We start from the raw sequence: 24,595 nt of genomic DNA, 5'->3' as shown, positions 1-24,595 counted from the left end.
CTTTCCCTCTATCTCCATTCTCTTCGATCTCCAATCTCCAATCCCATTTTGATTTCGCCGACATAGAAGATCATTTGATTAGTTATCTCAATTTCTATGAGATTATCTTCTATTTTATTTTTTTCTCCTCCTTTCTTATGTTCAGTTTTTGAAAATTTTCAACCAGTTTTTGCTTAAATTGCTTCAGATTCCATAGTGGGATTGATAAGATTTGTATATGTCTCATGATCTGCATTGTTTGTTTTTGTATAATTGACACATATATGTAAGTACTTCTGTGTTATTTAGGTGTGATGAGATATATAAATTATTGTTGTATATTTTAGAGTAAAGTTGACAATAAATCTTTCAAGAGATTCATATTTATATGTATTAGGAATATGGTATAGGAGTTAAGTGTTCGTAAATGATATAATGTGAATCAATAAAACATGTATCTGTTTTGGCAATAAAATGCACCAGGGGTACCTCGGTCTGAGTCAGTCGTAACTCAGACCGCGACTAAGGCAGTGGTAACTCAACGAAAGTCACTTGTAACTCAGTCCGAGTCAGTTTTCTAAAAACGAAAAATATGCGATTCTTTGCATGAAAACTGCCACATTTTACATCTTTTGATGATGTCTTTTAGTGTTTATAAACTAAATACGTCAGAATAAGTGGTGTACGAATAGAGATTAATTCTTTGAGGGATTTTGAGTGTTCTTTTTTATGGTTCTTGCAAACTCAATCAAAAAAGGTTGTGTTCATCTTCATAAACAAGTTTTCGTATGATGATTCTCGGAAGGGTAAACCGAAATCATTGAAACTTCATTGTATCTCAAAAGTGTATTCCTGTAATCCCATTTATCCGGTAGGGATAGAATAACAATTTTAGAAAAGTGATTACACGCCTTGAAGCCATATCCGAATTCCCTACTATTCATACGTGTTACAGGCTCGAAGTCATATCCAGATTCCCGATTACAGAAGATACGAGGTTGAAGACTTATATCGTATTGGGTATGTGTTTTCGTTATTAATTTTGAATTTTCTCCAACAATCTAAAAGCGTTATATGGGCTCTACGACTTCAACGGTTTTTTTATAATAAAACAAAAATATACTGAAAGTCTCGAGTTAAATCCTGGATAGAAAACTGATCGGGTTTATGATCGGTGGATATCGGATTTCAACGGTTCAAGTTGAAGATATCGGAGATTTCTCTAACATGTAATTTGGACATAAAGAGGATGCTTTATGTTGCTTGTGTCTTGTTGGTTGAAAAACTAACGAGAAATATTTATTCGGTATGTAGATAATTTTCGGTTGGAAAAATGATCATATATTATAGTTTGGTCTAAACTATAATGTTAAATTATTTCGGGAGAAGGAAGATTTTGTTGTGGAATATTAACCACGAAGAAGATGGTTAATCTTCGGAAAAGAGATTGATATGTTTATATTTCATGGATTAACTTGGTGAGAAGTTATTATGAGATATGAGCTGAATAGAAGTGAGACATAACTAAAATATCAGTGAGATGTAACTGAAAACCAGTGAGTTATAGCTGCGAATAATAATAAACGTTACCATTATGGAAAATGGTATGAATTCTTATTGTATAATGATATAAAAGTATACATGTTAAATCATAGCTATGTGAAAAAATGTTTGTATGTCGGTTATTTTTTGGTAAGGAAAAACGATTGACGAAAATTGTCAATGTTATTATGCACAAAATGATTTAGGGATGAGAACAAAACCTTAACGTTAATCACAAATAAAAGGATCTCTACTCAACATCTAATACAACGTTAGATCTTGAGTTCAAAGAGTTAAACCTTTTATTATTGTGATTGAAAGCACACAAATAAAAATCATCCCAAGGTTGGTGCTTTGAATATGCAACGTAAAGGAGGTTGAAAGTTCTCCTTAATAGATCTTTTAAGAAAAATGTCGAGTTGCACGACATGATCTTCTTTAAAAGGTCTACCTATGTGAATGCGAAGTTTGGTCGCTTCAAAATGCTTTATGGCTTGACATCTATGCATTTGATGTTGCAAATCTAGATGTATAAATTTGATCAAGTAATAATATCCTAGACAACAATTAACCGTAAGTGTACGAATCATATGTAGTAGCCAGGGTCGAATACAATGACAAATAAACAACGAAATCAAATCTAATTCCAAGTCTAATTCCAAAAGGAATAATAGGGTGTGAGAACGTGGTAAGGTAAATAGTAAAAACGACTGTAAACTATGAATGATAAATACTTTAGGCTTCGTGATTGCTTTACATGCAAGGATCTCTTCTAAAGATGCAAATTCAGTGGTTTATAAATCCAATTCAGGGAATTCAAGATCTAAAGTAGAGATTAACCCTCTGAGTCTAATCTCACTATCTAAACTTTATCCTACTAATCTCTCGATTCAATAGTTTAAAATCCTGTATGCATGAACGAACGCTATCATAATCCCTAGGCAAATATCCATCTCTCGATGCAATACATGTTCTATTTATTGAGTTATTTCCAGATTAGAATCTCATATGTGTCTATGCGAATTAAAACCCTAAGTTCATTCAATTAAGTGACCAACAAGATCAAACGCATTAAAATCAACTCAATAAACCAAATAGAATAAATAAATCCATATAGTCTTGAATTAAAAACCAAAGATCCCTACATAGCAAATCCCTAACCTACAGTAACGGAACTACTCGCTAAACATCGAGAGGTCATGGTTCATATCAATAATACAAAACATCGTAAAATAGAAGAAAGGAAGAATGCTTAGTCGATTTCCCGGCTTCATAATCTCCGCCTTCTACTCCGATCTCTTGCCTCTTGATAATCGCTCCCTTTTGTGTGCTCTAAGGTGTATTTTCTGTCAAAGTATGAATATTTTCGACCTGGAGGCTAACTCTAGTTATTTCCTCTTTTTTTTGGGCAAATTTGGAAGATTTCCGGAATTTAAGTGACCCGATCGTGTCGGTAATAAGTGACACGATCGTGCCACATCGCAGTTTTAATGGACTTCACGAATTTGCTCATAACTTCCTGCTTCGATATTAGATTTGGGTGATCTTGGTGACTATGCATAGATATCAAAAATATCTTTCTAATGATATAGAGAATGCTTGATTTAGACTCGTATAGTGAAAGTTATTGGACTTGCAAGATCTGTATTTTCTAAGCTTTACGTTTTCTCCGAAACAACTCCAAATGTTCCCGGTTCGTCCGTGATGTTCCGTAATCCATGTTTTCCACTCCTTTTGCTCTCTTTATGTGTGGATTCTTGTTTAAACACCAAAGAACACAACCAACCAATATCGAAACCAAATGTGCCATTGAATGTCTACGAATATGTAAAATCGAGTGAAATACGCTAGACATCCTATATCAAAACATCACACAAAATACGTGTTATCAAACTCCTCCAGACTTAAACCTGTGCTCGTCCTCGAGCAAATACTCCGTGAAAAATGGTCTGAAAGGAGGGCGAGATAATGACATAACTCAAAATGATAATCGAGAGCGAAACATCTATCCGACCTAGATCTCTGTGAACAATAATCAAGTCTATCTAGTATGATCTCTCTCTCTAAAGGATAATCTTTCCTAACCATGGGATCTATACCGTTACTTAGAACCAATCCAAGAACTTCTATCATCTATCAAGTATGTTTCTCGAACCTATTACACCGTTCTACTTAATCGTATCTAGTCTACGCTTTCGACATTCATTCTTTTTTTTTTTCTAGCTAGATTTATTTTCTTTCTTTCTTTTGCTAGCATCTCGGGGTTCCTAGGACGTTGAAGTTGAAGGGTTCCTAATCGTTTTTTTTTCATTTTGTTTATTAGATAACCTAACCTAGGGGTGGGCGTTTCAACCCGTAACCCGGGGGTTTGGGGGTACCCGGCTTAACAAGTACCCGGAGAAAGGGTACCCGGATATTAACGATGATGAGACCGGGTTTAACGAGGCCGAGTTTTTGACCCCCGGGTCCGGATTCGGATTTCGATTAACTCTTAACGGGTACCCCGGGTACCCGGTATATTAATTAAAAATTAAAAATATCTTTATATTTATAACATTTATCTAAGGTATTTTATTATTTATTAAAATCTTAGATAAATGTTATAAATATAAAGATATTTTTAATTTTTAATTAATATACCGGGTACCCGGGGTACCCGTTAAGAGTTAATCGAAATCCGAATCCGGACCCGGGGGTCAAAAACTCGGCCTCGTTAAACCCGGTCTCATCATCGTTAATATCCGGGTACCCTTTCTCCGGGTACTTGTTAAGCCGGGTACCCCAAACCCCCGTGTTACAGATTGAAACGTCCACCCCTAAACAGAAAATAGAAATTGAAAACAGATAAGTTTTGCTATTCCAATAAAAAGAAATAGAAAAATTTTCACCGTGAGAATATCGATTTTTATAGAATGATCTACTAGTTTTCTTAAAAATGTATATTTGCAAAATATATTTTTTTTCCTCGATAATTTTTTTATATGGATTTTTAGATAAGTTTTATGCTTATTCTGATCATTTTCCTTTTCATTTTCATTCATAATCAACAAAATGCTAATATATCATTTTGTACCTATTAAAATGCAACATAAGAAGAAACAAATTTGTATGATAATCAACATAAAAAGAAACAAATTTATGAAAATCTCGTTAGCGTATCTTTTCGATTTTCATGCTAAGGTTCCTTCATCTATAAATTGAGGACATGAAGAAGGAGATAGCTCCAACACATAAAAGTTTATTTTCTTCAAGGATTTTTTTTTATAAAAAAAAAGTCAAAATACAAATATACAAGAAAGAAATGGCCAGTGGACAGACGAACTTCTCAAAGGTCTTGGCCATGGGGGTCATGATCTGGTTAACACTGGCCGTAGCCCCGGCTTCGGCACAATGCGGGCTGTCCCTTCCAGATCTCGTGGCCAAGTGCGAGCAATTCGTGATGGGCGGTGGACCGAAGGTGCCGCCTTCCGCCGAATGCTGCGGTGCCGTGAAAGGAGCGAACGTGCCTTGCGTATGCAGTCTCGTGACTCCGAGCCTCGAAAAGCTCGTCAACGTAGAGAAAGTTGTCTATGTTGCAAGGACTTGCGGCCTCACGGTTCCAGCCGGCATGAAATGTGGAAGTATACATCTTCTCTTTCCCCTTCCTTGTTTTTTTCACCTTTCGCATTCTAACGAAAATTTTTACATGGTAAATACTAATACACGAAATTATTACCTACACTCTAATATTCCAAACAAAAAAAAAACCACAAACTTTATATTTATAAGCGGATGCACGATTTTTTTTTTGTCAAATTGTGGTTAAAAATAATGAATTTTACATGTTCTAACAAGATCCCAAAAAACTATACATCAATTAAGAAACAACTTAAATTATTTTGTAAAATTCAATGTGAAGTAGGTTAAAAAAATCGCGTATGTTTTTTTGAGAAATTATTTACAAAATTGGCGTATTATAGCATGATAGTTAATAACAAATACATGTATTTATATGTATGGGATATTTTGTTCTTTTAAACATATGAATTCATATTCATAAAAACATTTGCCATGACAGTTTACTAGTTCAAGTTTCTTTATGCATCATTCTATCTAGTTATCAGCCATATTTTTCATAAGTTTCATGCGCACGAAAATTTGAAATATTTTTTGTTTATTTATGTATAATCATAAACATATTTATCATAAATAATTCGAAAATGTTTTCGTTTTGCAGGTTACACCGTTCCACCGCAGTAACATGAGAGAGTGCATTTCAGGGAATAAAACACACATGTCCAATTATTCCGACCAATGCTGTATCCACTCTCAAAGATGAATAAATTATATATTTTTGCTAAAATCGCTTATTTTTCATTATTCCCTAATAACACAAAAGTTGCATATTAATGCAATTATTGCAATTAACATTATCGGTTATAATGTCAATAAATAATTAATATTTTAGTAATTGGCATGTCAACATGATTCTATCACATCATCTCACCCTTTTCGTCTCAAAATAATACGGATGGAGAAAGAGAAAATTCTTAATAAATTCAGCAAATTAAAGTTTTATGACAGATGTTACTCCATCCGTTTCAAAATATTTGTTGTTTTAGATTGTTTCACAATTTTTAAGAAAATAGATAAAAAATCACATATACCTATATACCTTTATTTGATGATAAAAATAATGCAATCATTAATAATATATTAGAATTTGGTAGAGATAAAATTGGAAACTATTATTAAAAAAATGTATTGAAAATGTAAAACTACAAATATTTTGAAATATAGAAAATAACCTAAAACTACAAATATTTTGAAATGGATAGAGTATTATATTCCAATTTGAACACTTGAAAATTGTGTAATCAGATCTTCTTATCGATGAAATTGTTTCCATATATAGAAATAAATCCTTGCAATACAAAGTTAGAAAGAAAAAAAAAATCCAATACAGGGCCTTGCAGATGGAGACAAGCAACACAAAAAATAGAAAATTGAAAACAAATAAGTCTTGCTATTTCAATAAAAGAAATATAAAAAACTTTTGCCGTGAGAATATCGATCTTTATTAGTTTTCTTTACAAAAAATTACATATTTATAGAATACATTTTCCTTTTCCTTTCTCATTCATTTTTTTTAAAACTATTTAAATGCAACATAATAAGAAACAAAATATTTACGATAATCAAACATAAAAAGAAACAAAATTTTATGAAAATGCCAGTAACGTATCTTTTTCGGTCCATGATAAGGATCCTTCATCTATAAATCGGGAACGCGGAGAAGAAGACAACTCACTCACATCAAACTTCATTTTTTTCAAGGAAAAACAAATGGAAATAAAAATATACAAGAAAGAAATGGCGAGTGGACAGACGGACCTCTCAAAGCCCGTATGGCCATGGGGATCATGATCTGGTTAGCATTGGTCGAGTCGTAGTCTGGGCCTCGGCACAATATGCGTGCTGGCCAATCCGTGAAGCCTGGTGGAGCGAAAGTGCCGTCTCCTTCTGACGATTGTTGCGGCGCCGTGAAATGATTGGACCTGCCTTGCGTGTATGCAAACGCATGACTCCGTCCGGGCATCGAAAAGCTCGTTAGCATGGAGAAAGTTGTCTTTGTTGCAAGAACGTGCGCGGCCAGGGTTCAACGCGGCATAAAATGTGGAAGTATGCATATTTCTCTTTCTCTTTCTCGCATCTCTAACCAAAATTTATATAAATACACGAGTTTTTTAATCTAAATTCTAAATATCATAAAAATATATAAAAACTTTAAAATTTATACAAAAAATAATAAAAAGTGAATTTTATCGTACTTTAAAAAGATACACGAAATATTACAATTTGTTTTTTAAAATGACACAGTCAATTAATAAAGGATGTTAAATCTTTATAAAATTCATGATTTTAAATTAAGAATAGATAACCAGTATCTTATTTTTTTTTAGATTTTTTTTTTTAAATCGTGTATCATAACGGTAGTTAATAACAAACACATGGGTTTATATGGGATATTTTGTTCTTTTAAACATATGTATTAGTATTCCTTTTTTTTTTGTTAAAATATGTATTAGTATTCATAAAAATATTTGCCATGATAGTTTACTGGTTCGAGTTTCTTTAAGCATGATATATTCACGTGGTCATTATAGTTAGAGATAATCCAATCTAGTTGTCACCCATATATTTCATAAGTTCATACGCCCAAAAAAATTGATATATTTTTTGTATATATTTATCATAAATAATTCGAAATGTTATTGTTGAGTGCATTTCAAGGAATAAAACACATATATCCAATGATTTCGACCAATGTTGTATCTAGCAACTACTATATTTTTGTTCAAATGATTTATTTTTCCATGATGCCCAAATAACACAAAAATTGCATATTAATGCAAACATTATCGATTATAATGTCAAATATATAATTAACCTTTTAGTAATTGGCATGTCAACATGATTCGATTACATCATGTCACCTTTTTTATCTTAAAAAATGCGGATGGAGAGAGAGAAAATTCCTTAACTTCGAGTATATGATCGATTATTATAAAAGATCTGTTGATCAAATTAATTTAAAAGTAAAAAAAATAATATTTTAATAATATTCAATTAATTTATTAACTATCCATAATTTCAAATCAAATTTCATATTTTATAAGGATGGTTTTAATTTTCATAAAATAAGAGAAAATAAAGATGATTCGTCCATCGGTATAAAAATGTATTTATATTTGATATTTTCAAATGATTAAAAATATATTTTTTCTAGAACGGGGAAAAAATGGTGTACATCCACAAATTAAATGGATGAAATGAGGGTTTTTATTGATTCACTTAGAACTAAATTCTTGGAAAAATCCAAAACAATACCCAAACTTTTTAATTTTCTCATAAAAAATCTGAACTTTTATTTTTGCTAAATAAAAACTAAACCCAACGGATAACGTGATATCCCGATATCATATGTATCAATTTATGATTTGATCGAATCATATACGTCATCATTACTCAATCAAAGTTACAAATTTCCACGTCACTAATTGAGTTTAAAATAACAAATTTTATAAAATTTTTTACTCAGTCAAGTTTTTTTAAGTTCGTATTTTATTTAAAAAAATAGAGTTTAGGTTATTTTATAGAAAAATTGAAAAGTTAAAAGGTATTTTTTGTGTGATTTCCCTAAATTTTTTAAACGACGGAGTGGTGGCTAAAAAAACGGGTCGGACTGGTACCCGTTTACAACCCGGAAACAGAGTCATTACTAATTCTACGGACAGGGGGTTCGACTCAAAAACCCTCCCAAATTCTCTCCGTCATCTCCTTTCCACCGGGAAGAATGAGCAATTGGAAGACCCTTCTCCTTCGAATCGGCGAAAATGGTCCGGAATACGGCACCTCTTCGGACGCCAAAGAACATATCGTCAGTTCTCTCTCTCTCTCTCTCTCTAAAAATCGTCGTTTCCTACACCCTAATTTCACTACCTGGGTACCTTTGTTTCTACCTTGGTTGTTTATTAATGGCGGTTGCTTGATACTTGCTGTTGATCTTTTGAGTTGTGTGTGTGTGTGTGTGCGTTTTTCGTTTCCTGAACTTTTCTGTTTACGAATGCGCAGGAGACATGTTTTGGTGTTATAAGAAGAGAAATTGACCGTTCTGGGGATGAAGTATTGTCTGTAAGTCCCCATGATGTCCGAAAATATAACCAGCAATAGTAGTGATCAAGATTTGTGTTTCTATTGAGTGGGTCGTGTAGCCTGTGCTGTGATTTTTGTGATACCTATTCCTTTTCTGTTGAGCCTGCATTTGAACAGCATAGATTCAAATTTTCTAGTCTTTATCAGATTCTTATCTAGCTTTCGTGTTGTCCTATGCTATGCGGGATTCTCCTGTTTAGTTTGCAATGAGTAAACATTACAGAGTTTCTAGCCTTGTACCGTCATAAGTGTTGCTTCTTATCCTTAGGGTTGTTTGTTCCCCCTGTGGGAGATATTAAGCTCTTGGAAGCGAAGACTTATATCCTTGTATCTGCATTTCCTTATTTCTCTAGAAACATAATTAGTACTAATGCTTAGGTGTATCCCAATCGGCTATTATAATTTTTACCTCGAAACTCGTTTTTTTCTGCATTCCAAGAGTTCTCACTATTTGGGCCTACTGTTCTTTTCTTTTTTTGGGGCCAGTTTCTTCTCCAATGTGCCGAACAATTGCCTCACAAGATTCCCCTATATGCGACTTTGGTAAGTGCCTTTTTCAACGAATTTGTGTGTCCATTATATGACTTTGCATTTTGAAAGCTTTCATTTATTGTAATATGTGTGGGTATGTAATTATGTATTAGACTTATTAGTACTGACCGGACCAGTTTTTACTTGGACTAAGATTTTCTGTCGAGGCTCTAGCTTTCTTTGACAAAGGCGCACACAAATATGTGGAGTCTGGATCTATATACTGTATGTGGATTTTGATACATATGAAATATAGTAATGGCACAGATGCAATAATCAAGAGATAACTTGGGAGCAATGCTCATTCGGAAATCTTAAGACTGATGAAATCCTCCTTAAGGTGGGATGTTTTATTTCTAGCATGTTGGGTAATATAGATATCCACTTCACTCAATGTGGTACTGACTAGTGTTGTTTTCCAGCCGTCAGATGTAAAATTTCCTGTTTCTGTGTTCTGAAGAAACCCCCTTTGATATTTTTATAGCATAAATTTCTTGAGTTTGGATTAAATTATTGTTGCATCTATATGAGTATGCTTGTGGATGGACACAGCAGCATGTTGTGGTTCCCCTTTCCTACTTTTGATATTAATGATTCTGGACTGAACTAATTCATATATACCCTATTCCCCATAGAACCCAGCGCAATTCGTAACGAGGATTAGTTTCCGAATGATTTTGTGAGATCTCACTGCACATATTTCAGGTTGGTTTGTTGAACTTGGAGAATGAAGATTTTGTGAAGAAGATGGTGGAAAGTATCCAAACTGAATTCCAGGCGAGTAAATTGTCTTTATTCATGATTGAAGAGAACTTTTGGTTGTCATATGAGCAAAATAGCAGTTGGTGTGGCTGTTTTTTTTTTTTTTGTAATATGACTGCTTTTGCTGTGATTAAAACTTCAGGCTGCTTTAGATTCTGGCAATTGTGACAAGATCCGTATATTGTTGCGCTTTCTGACTGCCCTGGTACGTTTACTAGCCTTAGTGCACTTTTATTTGTTGAATTGGATAGGCTGTGTTATGACATTCATGTGCCAAAGCTTGGGAACAATTGGAAACTATGAAGCATCTAAAGATGCATACTAGTGGTTCTAGTGCAGAACATTTTGAGGTGTTTTTAAAAAAAATAAGTTTATAACATGTTTTATTTGGTCTCTTTAGCTGTCCAGTAAGGTTCTTCAACCTGGTTCTGTGGTTGTTGTGTTTGAGACTCTGCTATCATCTGCTGCCACGACTGTGGATGAAGAGAAAGCAAACCCATCGTGGCAGGCCCAGGCGGACTTTTATGTAGTATGCATCTTGTCCAGTCTTCCATGGGGAGGAGCTGAACTTGCCGAGGTACTCCTCTGCTTTATTACATCTGGGAAGTTGTCGATAGATTTAAATCTGTTTATGTTCAGAAACATATGCTTCCAACTATTTAATGATGTTGATATAATTGCTTTTGGATTCATGTGTCAGTATTCTATCAGAGTTTTATTAACTTCAATTTTCATTCTAGAAAGACTACTAGTTTAGTTTTATTTTGGTTTGCATAGCATTGGTTGCACAACTGGTTACTTCTTTTTATATTTACTCGCTATAATATCACTTTTATGTTTGCTTTTATTTGTATCTTATTTTTCCTTTCACAACTTCTTTCAGCAAGTTCCTGATGAGATGGAAAGAATCATAGTTGGGATACAAGCCTATCTAAGCATTCGAAAGCATTCATCTGACTCTGGGTTATCCTTCTTCCAAAATGATGATGAGTCTGGAAACAGTCTGGCAGAGAAGGTTTGGTTCCTTTTAAGCATATGATTCTGGAAATTTGGTTGCTTTTTCTTTTTGTGTAGCCTCATCAGATTTCATAGTAGAATGCATTTAAACGTTCATATATTTGTCTAATATTTTTCACTCTTTGCTTTTTTTCTCTCTTTGATGAGTATTTGGTTATACTTAATTTTGCATGGTAGCTCCAGGTTTGCTTCGTTATTTTTTCTATATTGTTATTTCTTCAGGACTTCGTGGAGGATCTATGGGACCAGATACAGGCTCTAGCTGCGAACGGATGGAAACTTGATAGTGGTATGCATATTTCTTATGGTTTTCATTAGCCTTGTTTTAGCTAAGACACAGTCCTTTAGTTTTCCCGTTTACATTCACTTTCAACTTGTAAGTTAATCAGTTCATTTGATAATAAGGGGACTTGTGTACTATTATTTGTGACAATTTGATACCGTTTCAACTTGCTAGTTCCAAGGCCTCATCTCTCATTTGAAGCACAGCTGGTTGCTGGAAAATCTCATGAGCTTGGCCCCATCAAATGCCCGGAGCAACCGGCTCCACCTGCAAAACTTTCAAGAATTATAACCGGCGAACAAAAGCATGAGGCTGAGATGAGATATCCTCAGAGGATCCGCAGGCTGAATATATTTCCGGCCGGTAAAACTGAGGTGCTAACCTGCTTTAAGATCTCAATGCTCATGTATAAAGGGTTTTATTCCTGGTATCGATTTGGGCTTTTTGAAAATCTATTGCATTATTTTACTGATGACCTCACTTTTTATCTATATTATGCTCTTTTATTTCATTTGATTTATTATCTTATAGATTGTGGATGCTCCTAAATGGGTTTTATATTCCTTTTTTTTCCACTTTTTCATCCGATCCTAAGATTATTTAGTTTTCAGGATTTACAACCTATTGATCGCTTTGTAGTACAAGAGTATTTGCTGGATGTGCTCCTTTATTTTAATGGCAGGTTTGTATCTTCCTTAAGTTTGAGTGCTCTTGAATTTTCTTTATTTCGTACTGCTTTTCCTGCAGGGTAGAGGGTAGACTTTCCGTGTTTGCTGTTTTTAAAAAAAAAAATTATTATATAGCTTCATTTTGTACTCTTAGTCTGTTCAAGTTGATCATGTGGTCTCTTTATTTCGAGTTATGGCTGTGGATGCAATCTCCAAAGTAGAATAAGGCTAGAAAAGAACAAAAGAAGCTCATAACTTTCTTTCTGAGCATATAATTGTAGAATTATCTTAAGCCTATAGTTTCTCTGCTTGGTCCGAGCTTTAGTCTGATACTGATTACATTCAATGTGTTGTATCTTTGATACATTTTATTAAACTCTTCCATAATTCATGCAAAGCTAGTCGAAGAGAGTGTGCCTCCTATATGGTCAGTCTCCCCGTGCCTTTCCGGTATGAGTATCTTATGGCAGAGACGATATTTTCTCAGGTAAAGTTCGTTTCATTTTAATTTGCACACATTGGAGAACAATTATGATGTTTCTATATTGTATATGGAATTGTTAGCTATACCACTCTTATTAGATAAATAAAACACCTTTTTTCCTTGGCATAATTTGTTTTCAAGGCCTGGTTTTGTGATAACACTTGGATCCACTGTTGGTGCAGTTACTTCTGCTACCACGACCACCATTCAAGACTCTATATTATACACTCATAATTATGGATCTTTGTAAGGTAACACAACACAGACTAGTCTGATTATTTGATGGCTTGTCGATAGGTGTTTCATTTCCTTCAACTACATAATTTCATAATTTCTAATTATGGATTTTAGGCTCTTCCTGGTGCCTTTCCTGCTGTCGTAGCGGGTGCTGTTCGTGCGCTTTTCGAGAAAATTGCAGACTTGGATATGGAGTGTAGAACACGCCTTATTCTCTGGTTTTCACACCATTTGTAAGTCAACACTGTTAAACCTTTTTCATTTTCTTACCTTTTGATTGTTGAATTTTCTATAGTTGCTTCATTGTAGAACTCTGTCTGGATGGTCCAGTTTCTAATGAAAATATACGTTGGATCTCTGATCTTTTCCAGTCATGTTAACTCAATAGAGTAAACTTGTCTTTGTACCAAAAACATTTTTGTGAATTTCGCTTGAGGGTTAACTAAGAAACAGAACTAGAAATGCATGTTTCTGTAAATTCATTTTAACTTGAGACAGACTTTTTTCTTCACACTTTAGATTATAAAGTCTGGGTGAAGTTTAGTTACATTTTGTTCAGCCGACGTTAGATTTTTGAGAGGCATTATATGTATGAATGTGTGATTTGATGATACTTTGAGAATCAGCTCTTGATGACTCGAAGTTCACTATCTAGTTTGAATTCATCTCTTCTGCCAATTATTACTATGCTCAACAGATCCAATTTCCAATTCATCTGGCCCTGGGAAGAGTGGGCTCATGTCTTAGACCTTCCAAAATGGGCCCCTCAGCGTGTATTTGTCCAGGAGGTTTTGCAAAGAGAAGTACGCTTGTCATATTGGGATAAAATTAAGCAGGTAACAGATCAAATGCTTGAATTCTTTCCTCTCTATCTTAAGATTTATAGTTATATTATTTTTTCCAGATTTGTAATGCTTGGGTTATGATTTGACATGGAGTTGATCTTCCTTTCGACCAAGATTTAGCATCCTGCCATCATTTAAATTTTGTGACACAATTGCAATTCTTACTGATATTGTTAAGCTTGGTGAATCTAGGTCTAATTGGTACAGAATATCAAGAGGTCAAAGATGTTGACTGTATCGCTTCTTATTAGAACAGTGTCGGTCTAAAAATTTGTATGTGTACCCTTTTTTTGTGAGAAAAAATATTAAAAGAGTTTTAGTTCCTTTTTATACTAAGAAGTTGTCAAGAGAACATTTTTATTAGGTGATAACTGTAGTCGGAAAAGTTTCAAGGGGATGGTTGCCATATTTCTAGCATCATATCTTGTTTTATACTTGGCCTAAGATTGAAATTTTACTGTTCCATTTTTCAGAGTGTATGACATTTTAGTTTGAGTTCGATATGATGTTTAGTTATCCGCTATCAAAGTTATTCTTCCTACACCATTTGTGTCGACAGAGCGTTGAAAATGCTAGTGCTCTTGAAGAATTGCTTCCACCAAAGGGTGGTCCGAATTTCAAGTACTCCTTCGAAGATGGTAAAGAGAAAACTGAAGAACATCAACTCTCTGCAGACTTGAATAGCATGGTTAAGGGAAAGCAAACTGCACGTGACATAATATCTTGGGTTGAAGAGAGTGTCTATCCAGCTCAAGGTTTTGAAGTTACTCTTGCAGTAGTCGTGCAAACCTTACTGGACATTGGGTCAAAAAGTTTTACTCATTTGATCATCGTTCTGGAGCGATACGGCCAAGTATTTGCAAAATTATGTCCTGACAACGATAAACAAGTTATGTTAATATCTGAAATCAGTACTTACTGGAAGAACAATGCACAAATGACAGCAGTGGCGATTGATAGAATGATGGGATATAGACTCTTATCAAATCAGGCAATTGTCAGATGGGTTTTCTCTTCGGAAAATGTAGATCAATTTCATGTCTCTGATCGGCCGTGGGAGGTTAGTTGTTGCTTTCTATGTTAATCTCTGTCCTTGGAGTACAAGATTCTAGAATTTTCTTGTTTTCAGATACAACATAACTACCTGGTTTCTGTAAATGTACTGTTCCTTGTCTGGCTTATATTTCTTGCTCTTGCAGATTCTTGGGAATGCTCTGAGCAAGACGTATAATCGTACATCTGATCTAAAGAAAGAAATATCAAACCTTAGTAAAAATCTTTTGGTAGTTGAAAAAGCTGCAGCAAAGGCAAAAGCAGAGTTGGAGGCAGCAGAAACCAAGCTTTCTCTGGTAGAGGGTGAGCCTGTTGTTGGTGATAATCCGGCGAAGATGAAGCGTTTGAAATCGCAGGCTGAAAAAGCAATGGAAGAAGAAGTATCTCTCCGGGATTCAATAGAGGCAAAAGAGGCTCTACTTAATAGAGCTCTTGCTGAAAACGAGGTATGACTAGAAGATGCGTTCTTATCATTCTTTTCATTTTCATTTTGGTGCCACTGTTTATTTTTAATTATTTGTACTCTAATAGGTTTAAGGTACCTGTGGATTTTACATGTAATGGTCCTTTATTTATTACTGGTAAAAAAATCTTATATTTGTAAGATCCCACCGTCTCTAACTTGCACTGGATCATCCACTACCAAGAATTCTAATAATAGATTGCTTTTGTTGTTGGACTTGTTATGATATTCTCCGTTTTAGTGCTGCTGCTTATATATCTATCTTCGTTTTCTGCAACTTATAAATTTTTTATTGTGCATAGAGTCTGCTACTCTTGGTGTACCAGAGTTTCATGGCTGTCTTAAAGGAACGACTCCCAGATCCGTCAAAGGCCAGAACATTGCAGGAACTAAAATCTATTGGTGAAGAGTTTATGGCGGTGGACCTTGAGGAGCCCTCTGCAATGGAGGTGGACAATGAGAATGGTAACACGAAGAAAAGGTACTTTAATTCTCATTCCTCTAGACCCTTCTTTTTTTTTTGCTGTTCTCGTGCTTCATTTTTCTAGTTGGATTTTTTTTACAACTTGAACTCGCGAGTAAAAACCGTTTATTGCTGGTAAAACATGACCAGTGAGTCCAAGGGGGACAAATCAGAGAGTCTCTACAAAGTTGGAGAAAGAGAACAATGGTGCTTGTCAACACTTGGCTATCTCAAGGCATTCACAAGGCAATACGCCTCCGAGGTATAGGAACAAACACTCGCTTATCTGAATCCGAGTCCACTGCTCGCAACTCAGCCTTTGATTGAAAAAAGCTTCTGCTCATGACATATTCATCGGCGTAATTGCCAGTTTGATTTATTTGTTCAAACTCCCAGAACCATTCTTATTCGATCGGCCGGAACAACAAATGCCCTGGAAATCACTTTTGCATAACCAAAAAATCTAAATTCTGCGTCTGTGTTTCAGATTTGGCCTCACATGGAGAGGCTGGATTCGGATGTATTCTCGAGAGAAGAAGTTCATCCTCTTTTTCTGGAAGCGGTTTATTCGGGTATGCGCATAGAGGAGGTTTCATCAAGCTGATGCTGTTCTGTATGAAGGTATCAGCTTTGAGAATATACTGTCTCTTGGTTGGTGTGAATCAGATCATCACTGTTTCCATAGATCTCGAACTGTAGGATACTTCACATTCGACATTGTTCCATAAACTTTGAGCTTTGGTGATTTCAACTACTTTGTGACTTTTTTTTTTTTTGCTTTGTTGTATTTTTAGACCAGTTTTGAGGATAGATCTCTTAGAGTTCACTGATTCTGCAAAGAGAGCGATTTAGTGTTGTTGCTTATGTCTTGTCTGGGGGGTATGACTGATTGAAGCGCAAACTTCCTCAAACTTGGTATATATGTGTATAATCTCTCTTTTGAATCTACAACTAGATTAAATATATTAAAATTTTGATTAATAGGTTTTAAAAAATGATAAATTTTTTAGAAAGTTTATCATTAATAATAAAAATGGTTTTTTTAAAATGGTTTCCATCAAATTGTAATAGCTATAGACCAAATGAATAAAATCTTAAAACTCAATTATGATATTTTCATCATCGGTGAAACTTTTTTTTTTTGATAACCAGGATGGTTTTCGGTTCGGCTATATCCACCCTAGGTCTGAGACCAATATTTGTATATGGATCATTTTACTCTAGAAATCACATCCCTCTCCACATATAGAATCGAATTTTGAAGATGATTTTGTCACATCTCATCCACTGCTCCACCAACTGTTGGGTGTGAAACTTAATCAGCATGAATGAAATATGGAGATTCATATTATATTATATTAAATCCATGAAATGGGGTTTAGGGTGAAGAAGAATCATAAACCCTTCATGAAATAACATCGGACTTCAGTCTTGAGTTCATCCTTTCAAGTCAAATACGTCTCAAGTCAGTCTTTTGTCTTCTCAAGATTTTGCTGTCCCAGCTTGAATCTTTTGTAATTATCCCCTTAACTCTGTCTTTTTTTTTTCCTCAATATAATGTGGTCCATCAAGATAATGTTTTTTTTTGTTGCCCTTTTGATATATATAAAAAAAATTGAATTTCCTCATTTAAATAACACACTCAAGTTGATACTCTTGAGTTGTGCCGGTCTCTTGTCACTAATTTCTTTATCAGTTTCCTGGTATTATTCTTTTTTTTCTCTCTCTCTCTCTTGATGTAGATTTATCTTTTATCACTGAACCCATGTTTGGAAATCTTGGATTGCTATTTCTTACAAATCAAAAAGACCCTTTTTTTTTCTTGATATTTCATTGATAGAACAAAAACAGTGTTTTTTGGCTGTAATTGTTTTTTTAAAACTGATTTTGTCCTTTTGTGTGGTATATAAATCATCATTTTTATATAACTTGGACCATTAGGGTATATGACTTGGTTTAAATTTGACTAATGGATACAATAATGGCGGTTGGATTTTCATGTGTGTTTTGGACCTACCCGCTCATTGGAAGACGGACGATTTCCGTTGGATTTTTATTTCTTGTCTCACGGATGAGAGATCTCTCTGTATAGAGAAATTGGCAGATTTTCCATGGAATTCTTCCGTCAAACAAAATATCCAATCAATTAATCTCTTTTAAGCAAAAAAAAAAATCAGTGAATCAAAGTAAAAATATTGAAAAAAAAACGTAATTTTAATTTCCGTAAAGGAGTGATATATGTAAAGGAGTGAGCAGACGTGCGCTTCAACAGTGGGGATCTCGTACGTCTGATCTTCCTAATCTAATGTGGGCCCCTCTTTCTCACTCCGCATCTCTCTCCCCCCTCTTCATTTTCTTTATTTTTTTTTATTTTTTTTTATAATCCGGAAGATCACCGAACCTTTGGCCCGACTACATCTCCGAGAGGAACGGGGAAGCCCATGTAAATGTCCCTCCCCACGTTTGGGTTTGAATCCAAAATGAGAGCATACTTTGCATGTTTTCTCACCACTAGACCACCCAAGCTTGGTTATTTTCTTCATATTTATTATATACACAAAATCTTTTTTGTTTAATTAAAATATTTAAGTTGTTTTTAAAAAAAAATCAAAATTTATATATTAGAGGACCTAGACGCTCACGAGAAGAGACAGAGACGATCTCAACGTCACTACGTTGGATAATGCAGAGTTTTATTTTTCAGAAGAAAAAACGGAAATATATCAAAGTACACGTTTATGCAGAAGAAAAAAAAACACGAACCTAATATTGAGGATCGTCCACCCACGACCAACTTTCGAAAAATGGGCCATAACATGTAACAAGGTTTTTTTCCTACTAGTAGTTTTATATAATGAAAAAAGGTTTCCATGAATCTATAACATTTAAGGGTTTTATTTATTTATTTTACTTTTATTCTCAAAATAAAATGCTATTGATCTTTTTCTTTTCTTTTTTTTGTCCCAAGAGGAAAAAAGAAGAAGGGAAGGGTTTTGGTGGCTGAGGAGAAGGACCCTTATTATATATATATATATATATAAGAAGTCTTCTCCTCCCTGTTCTCTGTAAGATATAGATTATAGAGAATCCATTTGCACGTGAACCTCTATACACAGATTACAGGCTTATATACGTGCTGAGAGAGAGAGAGAGAGATGTTTGCGGTAGAGAATGGGTTGCAGGGAGATCCAAGATTGGAGGCCATCTCCGACGCCATTAGAGTCATCCCTCACTTCCCCAAGACCGGTTCTTCTTCTTCTTCTTCTTCTTCTTCTTCTTCTTCTTCTTCTTCTTCTTCTTCTTCTTCTTCTTCTTCTTCTTCTTCTTCTTCATCATCATCTTCTGTGTGACCCACCAAAATATCAGAAGTTTTTGTTTTCTTTTGTTATTTTTCATGGTTTGTTTTTCGAGTTTATTATATATTTTCTTTCATCCACCAATTTGAAAATGAATTTTTTTTTAAAACTTTATTGTTATTTGGTAAAGTGTTAATTTTATGTAGTTTGTGGTTTCATCAGGAATAATGTTTCAGGACATAACGACGTTGCTGCTTGATCCGAAGGCCTTCAAGCATGTCGTCGATATCTTTGTCGACCGTTACAGACACATGAACATCTCCGTCGTCGCAGGTCACACGTCTTCACGTACTTCTTTTCTTCTTCTTTTTTTAAAAAAAAAAACAAATCTGTATTTACCATTTATTTGGATGAAAACATTAAAAAAAAGAGATATGTCAATATTATTACACACGGATTTTTTTTCTTCTTCTGATAATCCGAAAATTCATCGAGTTTTCAATCCAACTACATCTTCCAGATAATCAGAACTCCCATGTGAATATATTTTCCTATGGAGAATCGAACCTGAACTGAGAATGAGTTTTACTCCATCTCTTACCGATTAAACCACCCAAACTTGAAATTTTAATTGAATATAAACGATGTACACAACTAAATTGATATAGCAAAGATCAAAACCTGAACACAATTAGTTAAATAGGATATATATATATATATGTGTGTGTATATATATGTCGGAATACAAAGGCGTTCTTGTTCTAATCCACCAAATGCAAATGCGGCGTGTAGATTACTTACACAATTATATATATTGGACGTATAGTAAATATTTGATAGTGGATTTGATGAGCTTGTTTTCGTCATCATTCCAGTTATATTAATAAAACTTTTTTTTTTATGAAACGGGTGGTGGTAACATAATCATATCCTCCATCCAATATTTAATTATTACAACTTTTTGGTTTAATGATTTTCACACTCACATCAAAATCGACTAGTGTGGTCGTTGAGGGAGATGCAATTTTTTTTATATATAATTAATGTGAATCGGCCTGTAATCTTTGGCTTTTGTGACTCTCGCTCTCCGGAATGATTACGATTTCCTTTATTTTTTAATTTAAAATATATATAATCAAGTAGTGGATATATATATAATGCTCATTTTAGATAGTAAGATAGATAATTATATTAAATGCATGTTTAAAGGGTCATGATACATATATTTTATAAAACAAAATGGCAGGAGTGGAGGCGAGGGGATTCATATTCGGGGCTCCCATCGCATTAGCCATCGGTGCCAAGTTCCTTCCCCTCCGTAAACCCGGGAAATTGCCTGGTTGGCCCCTATTGCTGTATGATGGCAATTTCGTAAATATATATATACATATGATGGCAATTTCGTAATTAACTGAATTGTCGTTTTTTTTGGTGATAAGGGCGAGTGATATGCGAAGAGTATGAGCTGGAGTACGGAAGAGATCGTCTAGAGATGCAAATGGACGCGGTTAAACGCGGAGAACGGTCCATTGTTACGGATGATTTGGTCGCAACGGGTGGGACGCTCTCTGCCTCCATCAATCTTTTGGGTAAATCAAATTATATCATCCGTTGGTCCATGAGGCTAAGCAATTTGATATACCGTTTTCTGATTGATTAATGCCACGTATACCAACAAAACGACCGTGCATGCATGCAACGCATCAGAGCGTGCGGGGGCTCATGTCGTGGAGTGTGCCTGTGTTGTGGGCCTGCCTAAGTTCAAGGTAACCATATTTGATATTTGGGTAAACGGGTGTAATAGATAGAGACCCAAACTAATTTCAGAAACAATTTGAAGATCGAATTCGGAATAAAACAGATGCTTTGCGTCTCGGTTTCACCGGTTACTCTACCCAGATTGGGTATATTTGATATTTCATGGAAAGTTTTCATATTAATACACTAATTTATTACCAACTCTAGTTAACGATCACAAATTTTACAAAGATTCCTAAAATACTACACCATATTTGATTCTATTTCTTATTTGATGTTTTATTTGTTGGAAGTTTTTTTTTTTTTGTTGAGAATTTTTGTTTAAATTAGAAATAGAAAACAAATTCACATATATTTTTTTAAACTTCAATTTCGTATATTAATATCAATTCAGAAATGAATTCTGGGGTATTGGGCCTAGAGTAAGGCCCATGATCGATCAGTTGGGCCTTAATGGGCTATATTGGCAACGAGTTAATTTTCGTGTTAAAATGCAGGGACCGTGCAGGCTCAACGGAAAGCCCTTGTACGTATTGGTGGAACCTAGGGACTGAATATTATTGTTTAGTGTTATTTCTCTCTGTAATTACGTCCACTGTAATATCATCTTTTTTTCTATTTACTATTGTCTTTCTTGAACCGTCTTTAGAAATACGAGAGAGTATTTTCATTAAAATTATCGAGAGAGTAAAGAAAGAAATGTCGGACGAAAGGAAACGGAACGTTGGTATTCATGTGGTTGCTGTTGCACGCGCCACGCGCCTATGTTTATAAAAATCGAAATTACGAAAAAGGCCCGCCGCTTGAAGTTGGCTATAAAAAGGGGGTCAAAGACGGCGAACCCTCTCAAGTGTTAACCCCTCGGAAAACCTAAGAAGGCGAGGAGAAAATCCGAACGGTGTTCGTAGTTCCCGGATCCTGATCAGAGATTTCGCCGGAAAGCTATCCGTATTTATCGTCTTCTCGTAAACCCTAGCCTCACCCGTACCCTTGGCTTCGATTTCTGCTTTAATTCGTCGAATTCTCAGCCATGTGTGCCGCAGTTTGTGGAAGTAAGAGATCCTTCTTCGAAGATATTCCTTCCCCGCCGTCTTCGAAGAGGATCCGATGTTATTCGCCTTCATCTTCTCCGAATCTGTCCTCGTCGCCTGATCAATCTCTGACCTTTTGATCCGTCGTTTAACAATATTTTCCAGGTTAAAACAGTTGAAGGAGACACCGAACTACAGATACCTGCAGGTACCCAACCTGGTGATGTGCTGGTCCTGGCAAAGAAAGGTGCACCAAAACTCAATAGACCGTCACTTTCCCTCTTCTTCTGTTAAATCCACCTAACGACATGTATTGCTTGGTCTTAATGGCTCCGTTTGAGATTTTACCCGATATTTGTTGATAGTTGAACAGATAAGGCTCCGTAGGTTGGTGCTTCTTGTTAATTCGACTTTGATGGGATCGATTTTGTATTGTTCGTTTTAGCGGCTGTTCAGGCCATGTAGTCGATTGGTTGGCCGATATATTTTTGTTATGAATTAATAGATTAACTGTATTTTCTTTCAGGTTCTTGCGAGGGCTCTAGAAGAATGTGGCGGAGATCTGGATGCCGCGATGAAGAGCTTACACTCCATGGAGCCAGCTGAAGAATCGGATATAGGAGGAGAGCATGGTATGTTTGCAAAAGGGGTTGCTTTCTTGGGTTGCTGCCTATGTTCTTGAATGCGGTTATGTATCTTGGGGTTGTGCAATATGGATATGAGTGGTCTGCATTTGGCATGACAAAAGTGGGATATCTGTTGAAGAAAGTTGGTTTTACTGAGTATATCCATGAGAAATCTTTTGAAATGTTCGATATAGGAGTATGTGCCATTCACTTTTATAGACATAAATATGTTTATCTTGATTTTGCCTGAGTGTTTGGACAGCTTGTGTGTTTGGTCTACTGCTCTTTATCTTGTTGGAAAACCAAATGTAACATAAAAATGTGGATTGGCAGGAGGTTTAAGCAGTGAGGAAACTCCTGTTGAAGGTGGAAGTTTAGCAGCTTCGGACAATCACCCAAGGAGTGGTGACGACTGGGTTGAGTTGCTAGTGAGAGAAATGGCTCTGTCTTCTAGTAAAGATGATGCAAAGGCCCGCGGTGCAAGAGTCCTAGAGGCTCTAGAAAGGGCAATAAGTGAGCATGCTCGTGAAGAAGGGGGAAAAAGTTTCCAAGAGGTAAAACATTTGGTGAAATTCTGCCGGATGGATTTCATGTTTAATCTTGCAGCTCTCTACACATACATGAACTTTAGCGCGCACACACCTACCTCTATGTAGTATGTGTTTCTGTGCAAACACCAAAAGTATAACCGTGTATAACAATATGGAGTTAAGGATTCCTCACATGGGGGAATTAGACTCATCAGCTAGAAATCACATTATGCATTGTCTCTCTTGTATTAACTCTGCCAACTCGAATATATATACTTACACCCATATATGATGTATGTGTTTCTGTGCATATATGTAACTGTATACAACAGTTGAATTTAAGGGTTTCTCAATTGGGGAGTTAGAGTTAGACTTGTGAGCTAGAAGTGATGCCGTGGTTCCAATTTTTCAGGAGAACATGGTGCTGAAGCAGCAAACGGAAGCCTTGATCAAGGACAATGCTGTCCTGAAACGTGCCGTTGCTATCCAGCACGAGCGGCAGAAAGTGTTTGATGACGTGAGCCAGCAGCTAGAGCTTTTGAGACAGCTGATTCCACAGTACCAGGAAAAGATCAGAAATCTGGAGGTAATCAAGAGAGAGATTATATCTCGTTTCTTTGTGTTATATGTTCATTGTGGGGTGAAACCCTTTATTTATCAGTTGATAAGACCGGGTTAAGGTTTTGAACTCGATAACTCTAGATTTCATGGTAACGGTAGTACTGAATCTGCGTAGCCCATGTCCGTAAGAATTGGATTAGATCAAATCTGTTCAATCCCATTGATAGAAGCATTCATGCACTGGAACATGTTTGGCTTGCAGGTGAACAACTACGCCTTAAGAATGCATCTGCAGCAAGTGGGGCAGAGCAGTTCCATTCCCGAGCGGTTCAATCCTGACGTCTTCTAAACATCGGAGAGGACAGGCGGACATTGCTTTTGGCGTTTTTGCCATTCATGTAAGCCAAATTTTCTTGGGGGGTGTGGGCTGATTTTCAGGCATCAGCATGGACCTGTGCGCGTGTTTCTTGTTTTTCCTTGCTTCCTTTTCTATTGAAAAAAAAAAAAATTGCTTTTGTATAATCTTCGCCCCCGGGGGGAAGCCAAATTCTCACCTAGTGTTGGGCTTTTTGTATTTGTTCGGGAACAGTTTATTCCATTCTATAAAAATTGTATCCAACTAGAAGCCAATGTTAACCGGTGTGGTTCGGTTCAGAACGTTTTGTGATATGAATATTGAATATTAATCTGGATTTCGGTTTGGTATTTATCCGGTTCCGTATTTATCAGGTTAAATTCAGAAATGGTTTATTGATTTTATAAAAAATGATA

General features: G+C 35.4%; 4 protein-coding genes across 5 annotated transcripts; all 4 read left to right on the top strand.

Annotated features, from left to right (window-relative positions):
- The first annotated feature begins 4,822 nt into the window (after positions 1–4,822).
- Positions 4,823–5,827, top strand: LOC104800444. Its single transcript, XM_010523241.1, has 2 exons — positions 4,823–5,141; positions 5,738–5,827. The coding sequence occupies exons 1-2, from the start codon at positions 4,823–4,825 to the stop codon at positions 5,758–5,760; spliced, it is 342 nt and encodes a 113-aa protein (XP_010521543.1). The 3' UTR covers positions 5,761–5,827.
- A 2,964-nt stretch (positions 5,828–8,791) lies between these two features.
- On the top strand, positions 8,792–16,886 carry LOC104800443 (nuclear cap-binding protein subunit 1). Its single transcript, XM_010523240.1, has 19 exons — positions 8,792–8,941; positions 9,136–9,195; positions 9,703–9,759; positions 10,453–10,524; positions 10,652–10,714; positions 10,910–11,086; positions 11,393–11,524; positions 11,749–11,815; positions 11,984–12,183; positions 12,421–12,491; positions 12,880–12,964; positions 13,144–13,212; positions 13,313–13,431; positions 13,896–14,034; positions 14,603–15,103; positions 15,243–15,542; positions 15,862–16,040; positions 16,173–16,284; positions 16,510–16,886. Exons 1-19 carry the CDS (start codon positions 8,858–8,860, stop codon positions 16,624–16,626), a joined length of 2,604 nt encoding a protein of 867 aa, XP_010521542.1. The 5' UTR covers positions 8,792–8,857; the 3' UTR covers positions 16,627–16,886.
- Positions 16,887–19,014: 2,128 nt separating this feature from the next.
- Positions 19,015–21,715, top strand: LOC104800442 (adenine phosphoribosyltransferase 2). Of its 2 annotated transcripts, none has more exons than XM_010523239.1 (6): positions 19,015–19,268; positions 19,541–19,651; positions 20,565–20,657; positions 20,758–20,874; positions 21,026–21,084; positions 21,574–21,715. In XM_010523239.1, the coding sequence occupies exons 1-6, from the start codon at positions 19,178–19,180 to the stop codon at positions 21,628–21,630; spliced, it is 528 nt and encodes a 175-aa protein (XP_010521541.1). In that variant the 5' UTR covers positions 19,015–19,177; the 3' UTR covers positions 21,631–21,715. The 2 variants fall into 2 exon arrangements, with proteins under 2 accessions (XP_010521541.1, XP_010521540.1); XM_010523238.2 differs by having other exon boundaries at positions 19,018–19,268; positions 20,758–20,907.
- An 888-nt stretch (positions 21,716–22,603) lies between these two features.
- Positions 22,604–24,529, top strand: LOC104800441. The gene is made up of 4 exons (XM_010523237.2): positions 22,604–22,739; positions 23,067–23,287; positions 23,676–23,849; positions 24,087–24,529. Exons 1-4 carry the CDS (start codon positions 22,682–22,684, stop codon positions 24,171–24,173), a joined length of 540 nt encoding a protein of 179 aa, XP_010521539.1. The 5' UTR covers positions 22,604–22,681; the 3' UTR covers positions 24,174–24,529.
- The last annotated feature ends 66 nt before the right edge of the window (positions 24,530–24,595 follow it).

Source organism: Tarenaya hassleriana, unplaced genomic scaffold (genome assembly GCF_000463585.1).
Source record: "Tarenaya hassleriana unplaced genomic scaffold, ASM46358v1 Cleome7, whole genome shotgun sequence".
NCBI classification, from domain to species: Eukaryota; Viridiplantae; Streptophyta; class Magnoliopsida; order Brassicales; family Cleomaceae; genus Tarenaya; species Tarenaya hassleriana.
This window is presented reverse-complemented; position numbering and strand designations above follow the sequence as displayed.

What these genes read in the sequence shown, in the direction of transcription:
- LOC104800441 (XM_010523237.2), top strand. Translation starts at nt 22,682, where the DNA reads ATGAAGAGCTTACACTCCATGGAGCCAGCTGAAGAATCGGATATAGGA. An exon ending in GGATATAGGAGGAGAGCATG is followed by an intron (nt 22,740 to 23,066) that starts GTATGTTTGCAA and finishes GTGGATTGGCAG; the next exon opens with GAGGTTTAAGCAGTGAGGAA. An exon ending in AAAAGATCAGAAATCTGGAG is followed by an intron (nt 23,850 to 24,086) that starts GTAATCAAGAGA and finishes TTTGGCTTGCAG; the next exon opens with GTGAACAACTACGCCTTAAG.
- LOC104800442 (XM_010523238.2), top strand. Translation starts at nt 19,178, where the DNA reads ATGTTTGCGGTAGAGAATGGGTTGCAGGGAGATCCAAGATTGGAGGCC. An exon ending in CCCTCACTTCCCCAAGACCG is followed by an intron (nt 19,269 to 19,540) that starts GTTCTTCTTCTT and finishes TGGTTTCATCAG; the next exon opens with GAATAATGTTTCAGGACATA. An exon ending in TAAACCCGGGAAATTGCCTG is followed by an intron (nt 20,658 to 20,757) that starts GTTGGCCCCTAT and finishes TTTGGTGATAAG; the next exon opens with GGCGAGTGATATGCGAAGAG.
- LOC104800444 (XM_010523241.1), top strand. Translation starts at nt 4,823, where the DNA reads ATGGCCAGTGGACAGACGAACTTCTCAAAGGTCTTGGCCATGGGGGTC. An exon ending in AGCCGGCATGAAATGTGGAA is followed by an intron (nt 5,142 to 5,737) that starts GTATACATCTTC and finishes TTCGTTTTGCAG; the next exon opens with GTTACACCGTTCCACCGCAG.
- LOC104800443 (XM_010523240.1), top strand. Translation starts at nt 8,858, where the DNA reads ATGAGCAATTGGAAGACCCTTCTCCTTCGAATCGGCGAAAATGGTCCG. An exon ending in GAAACAGTCTGGCAGAGAAG is followed by an intron (nt 11,525 to 11,748) that starts GTTTGGTTCCTT and finishes TTATTTCTTCAG; the next exon opens with GACTTCGTGGAGGATCTATG. An exon ending in TTCCGGCCGGTAAAACTGAG is followed by an intron (nt 12,184 to 12,420) that starts GTGCTAACCTGC and finishes TTTAGTTTTCAG; the next exon opens with GATTTACAACCTATTGATCG.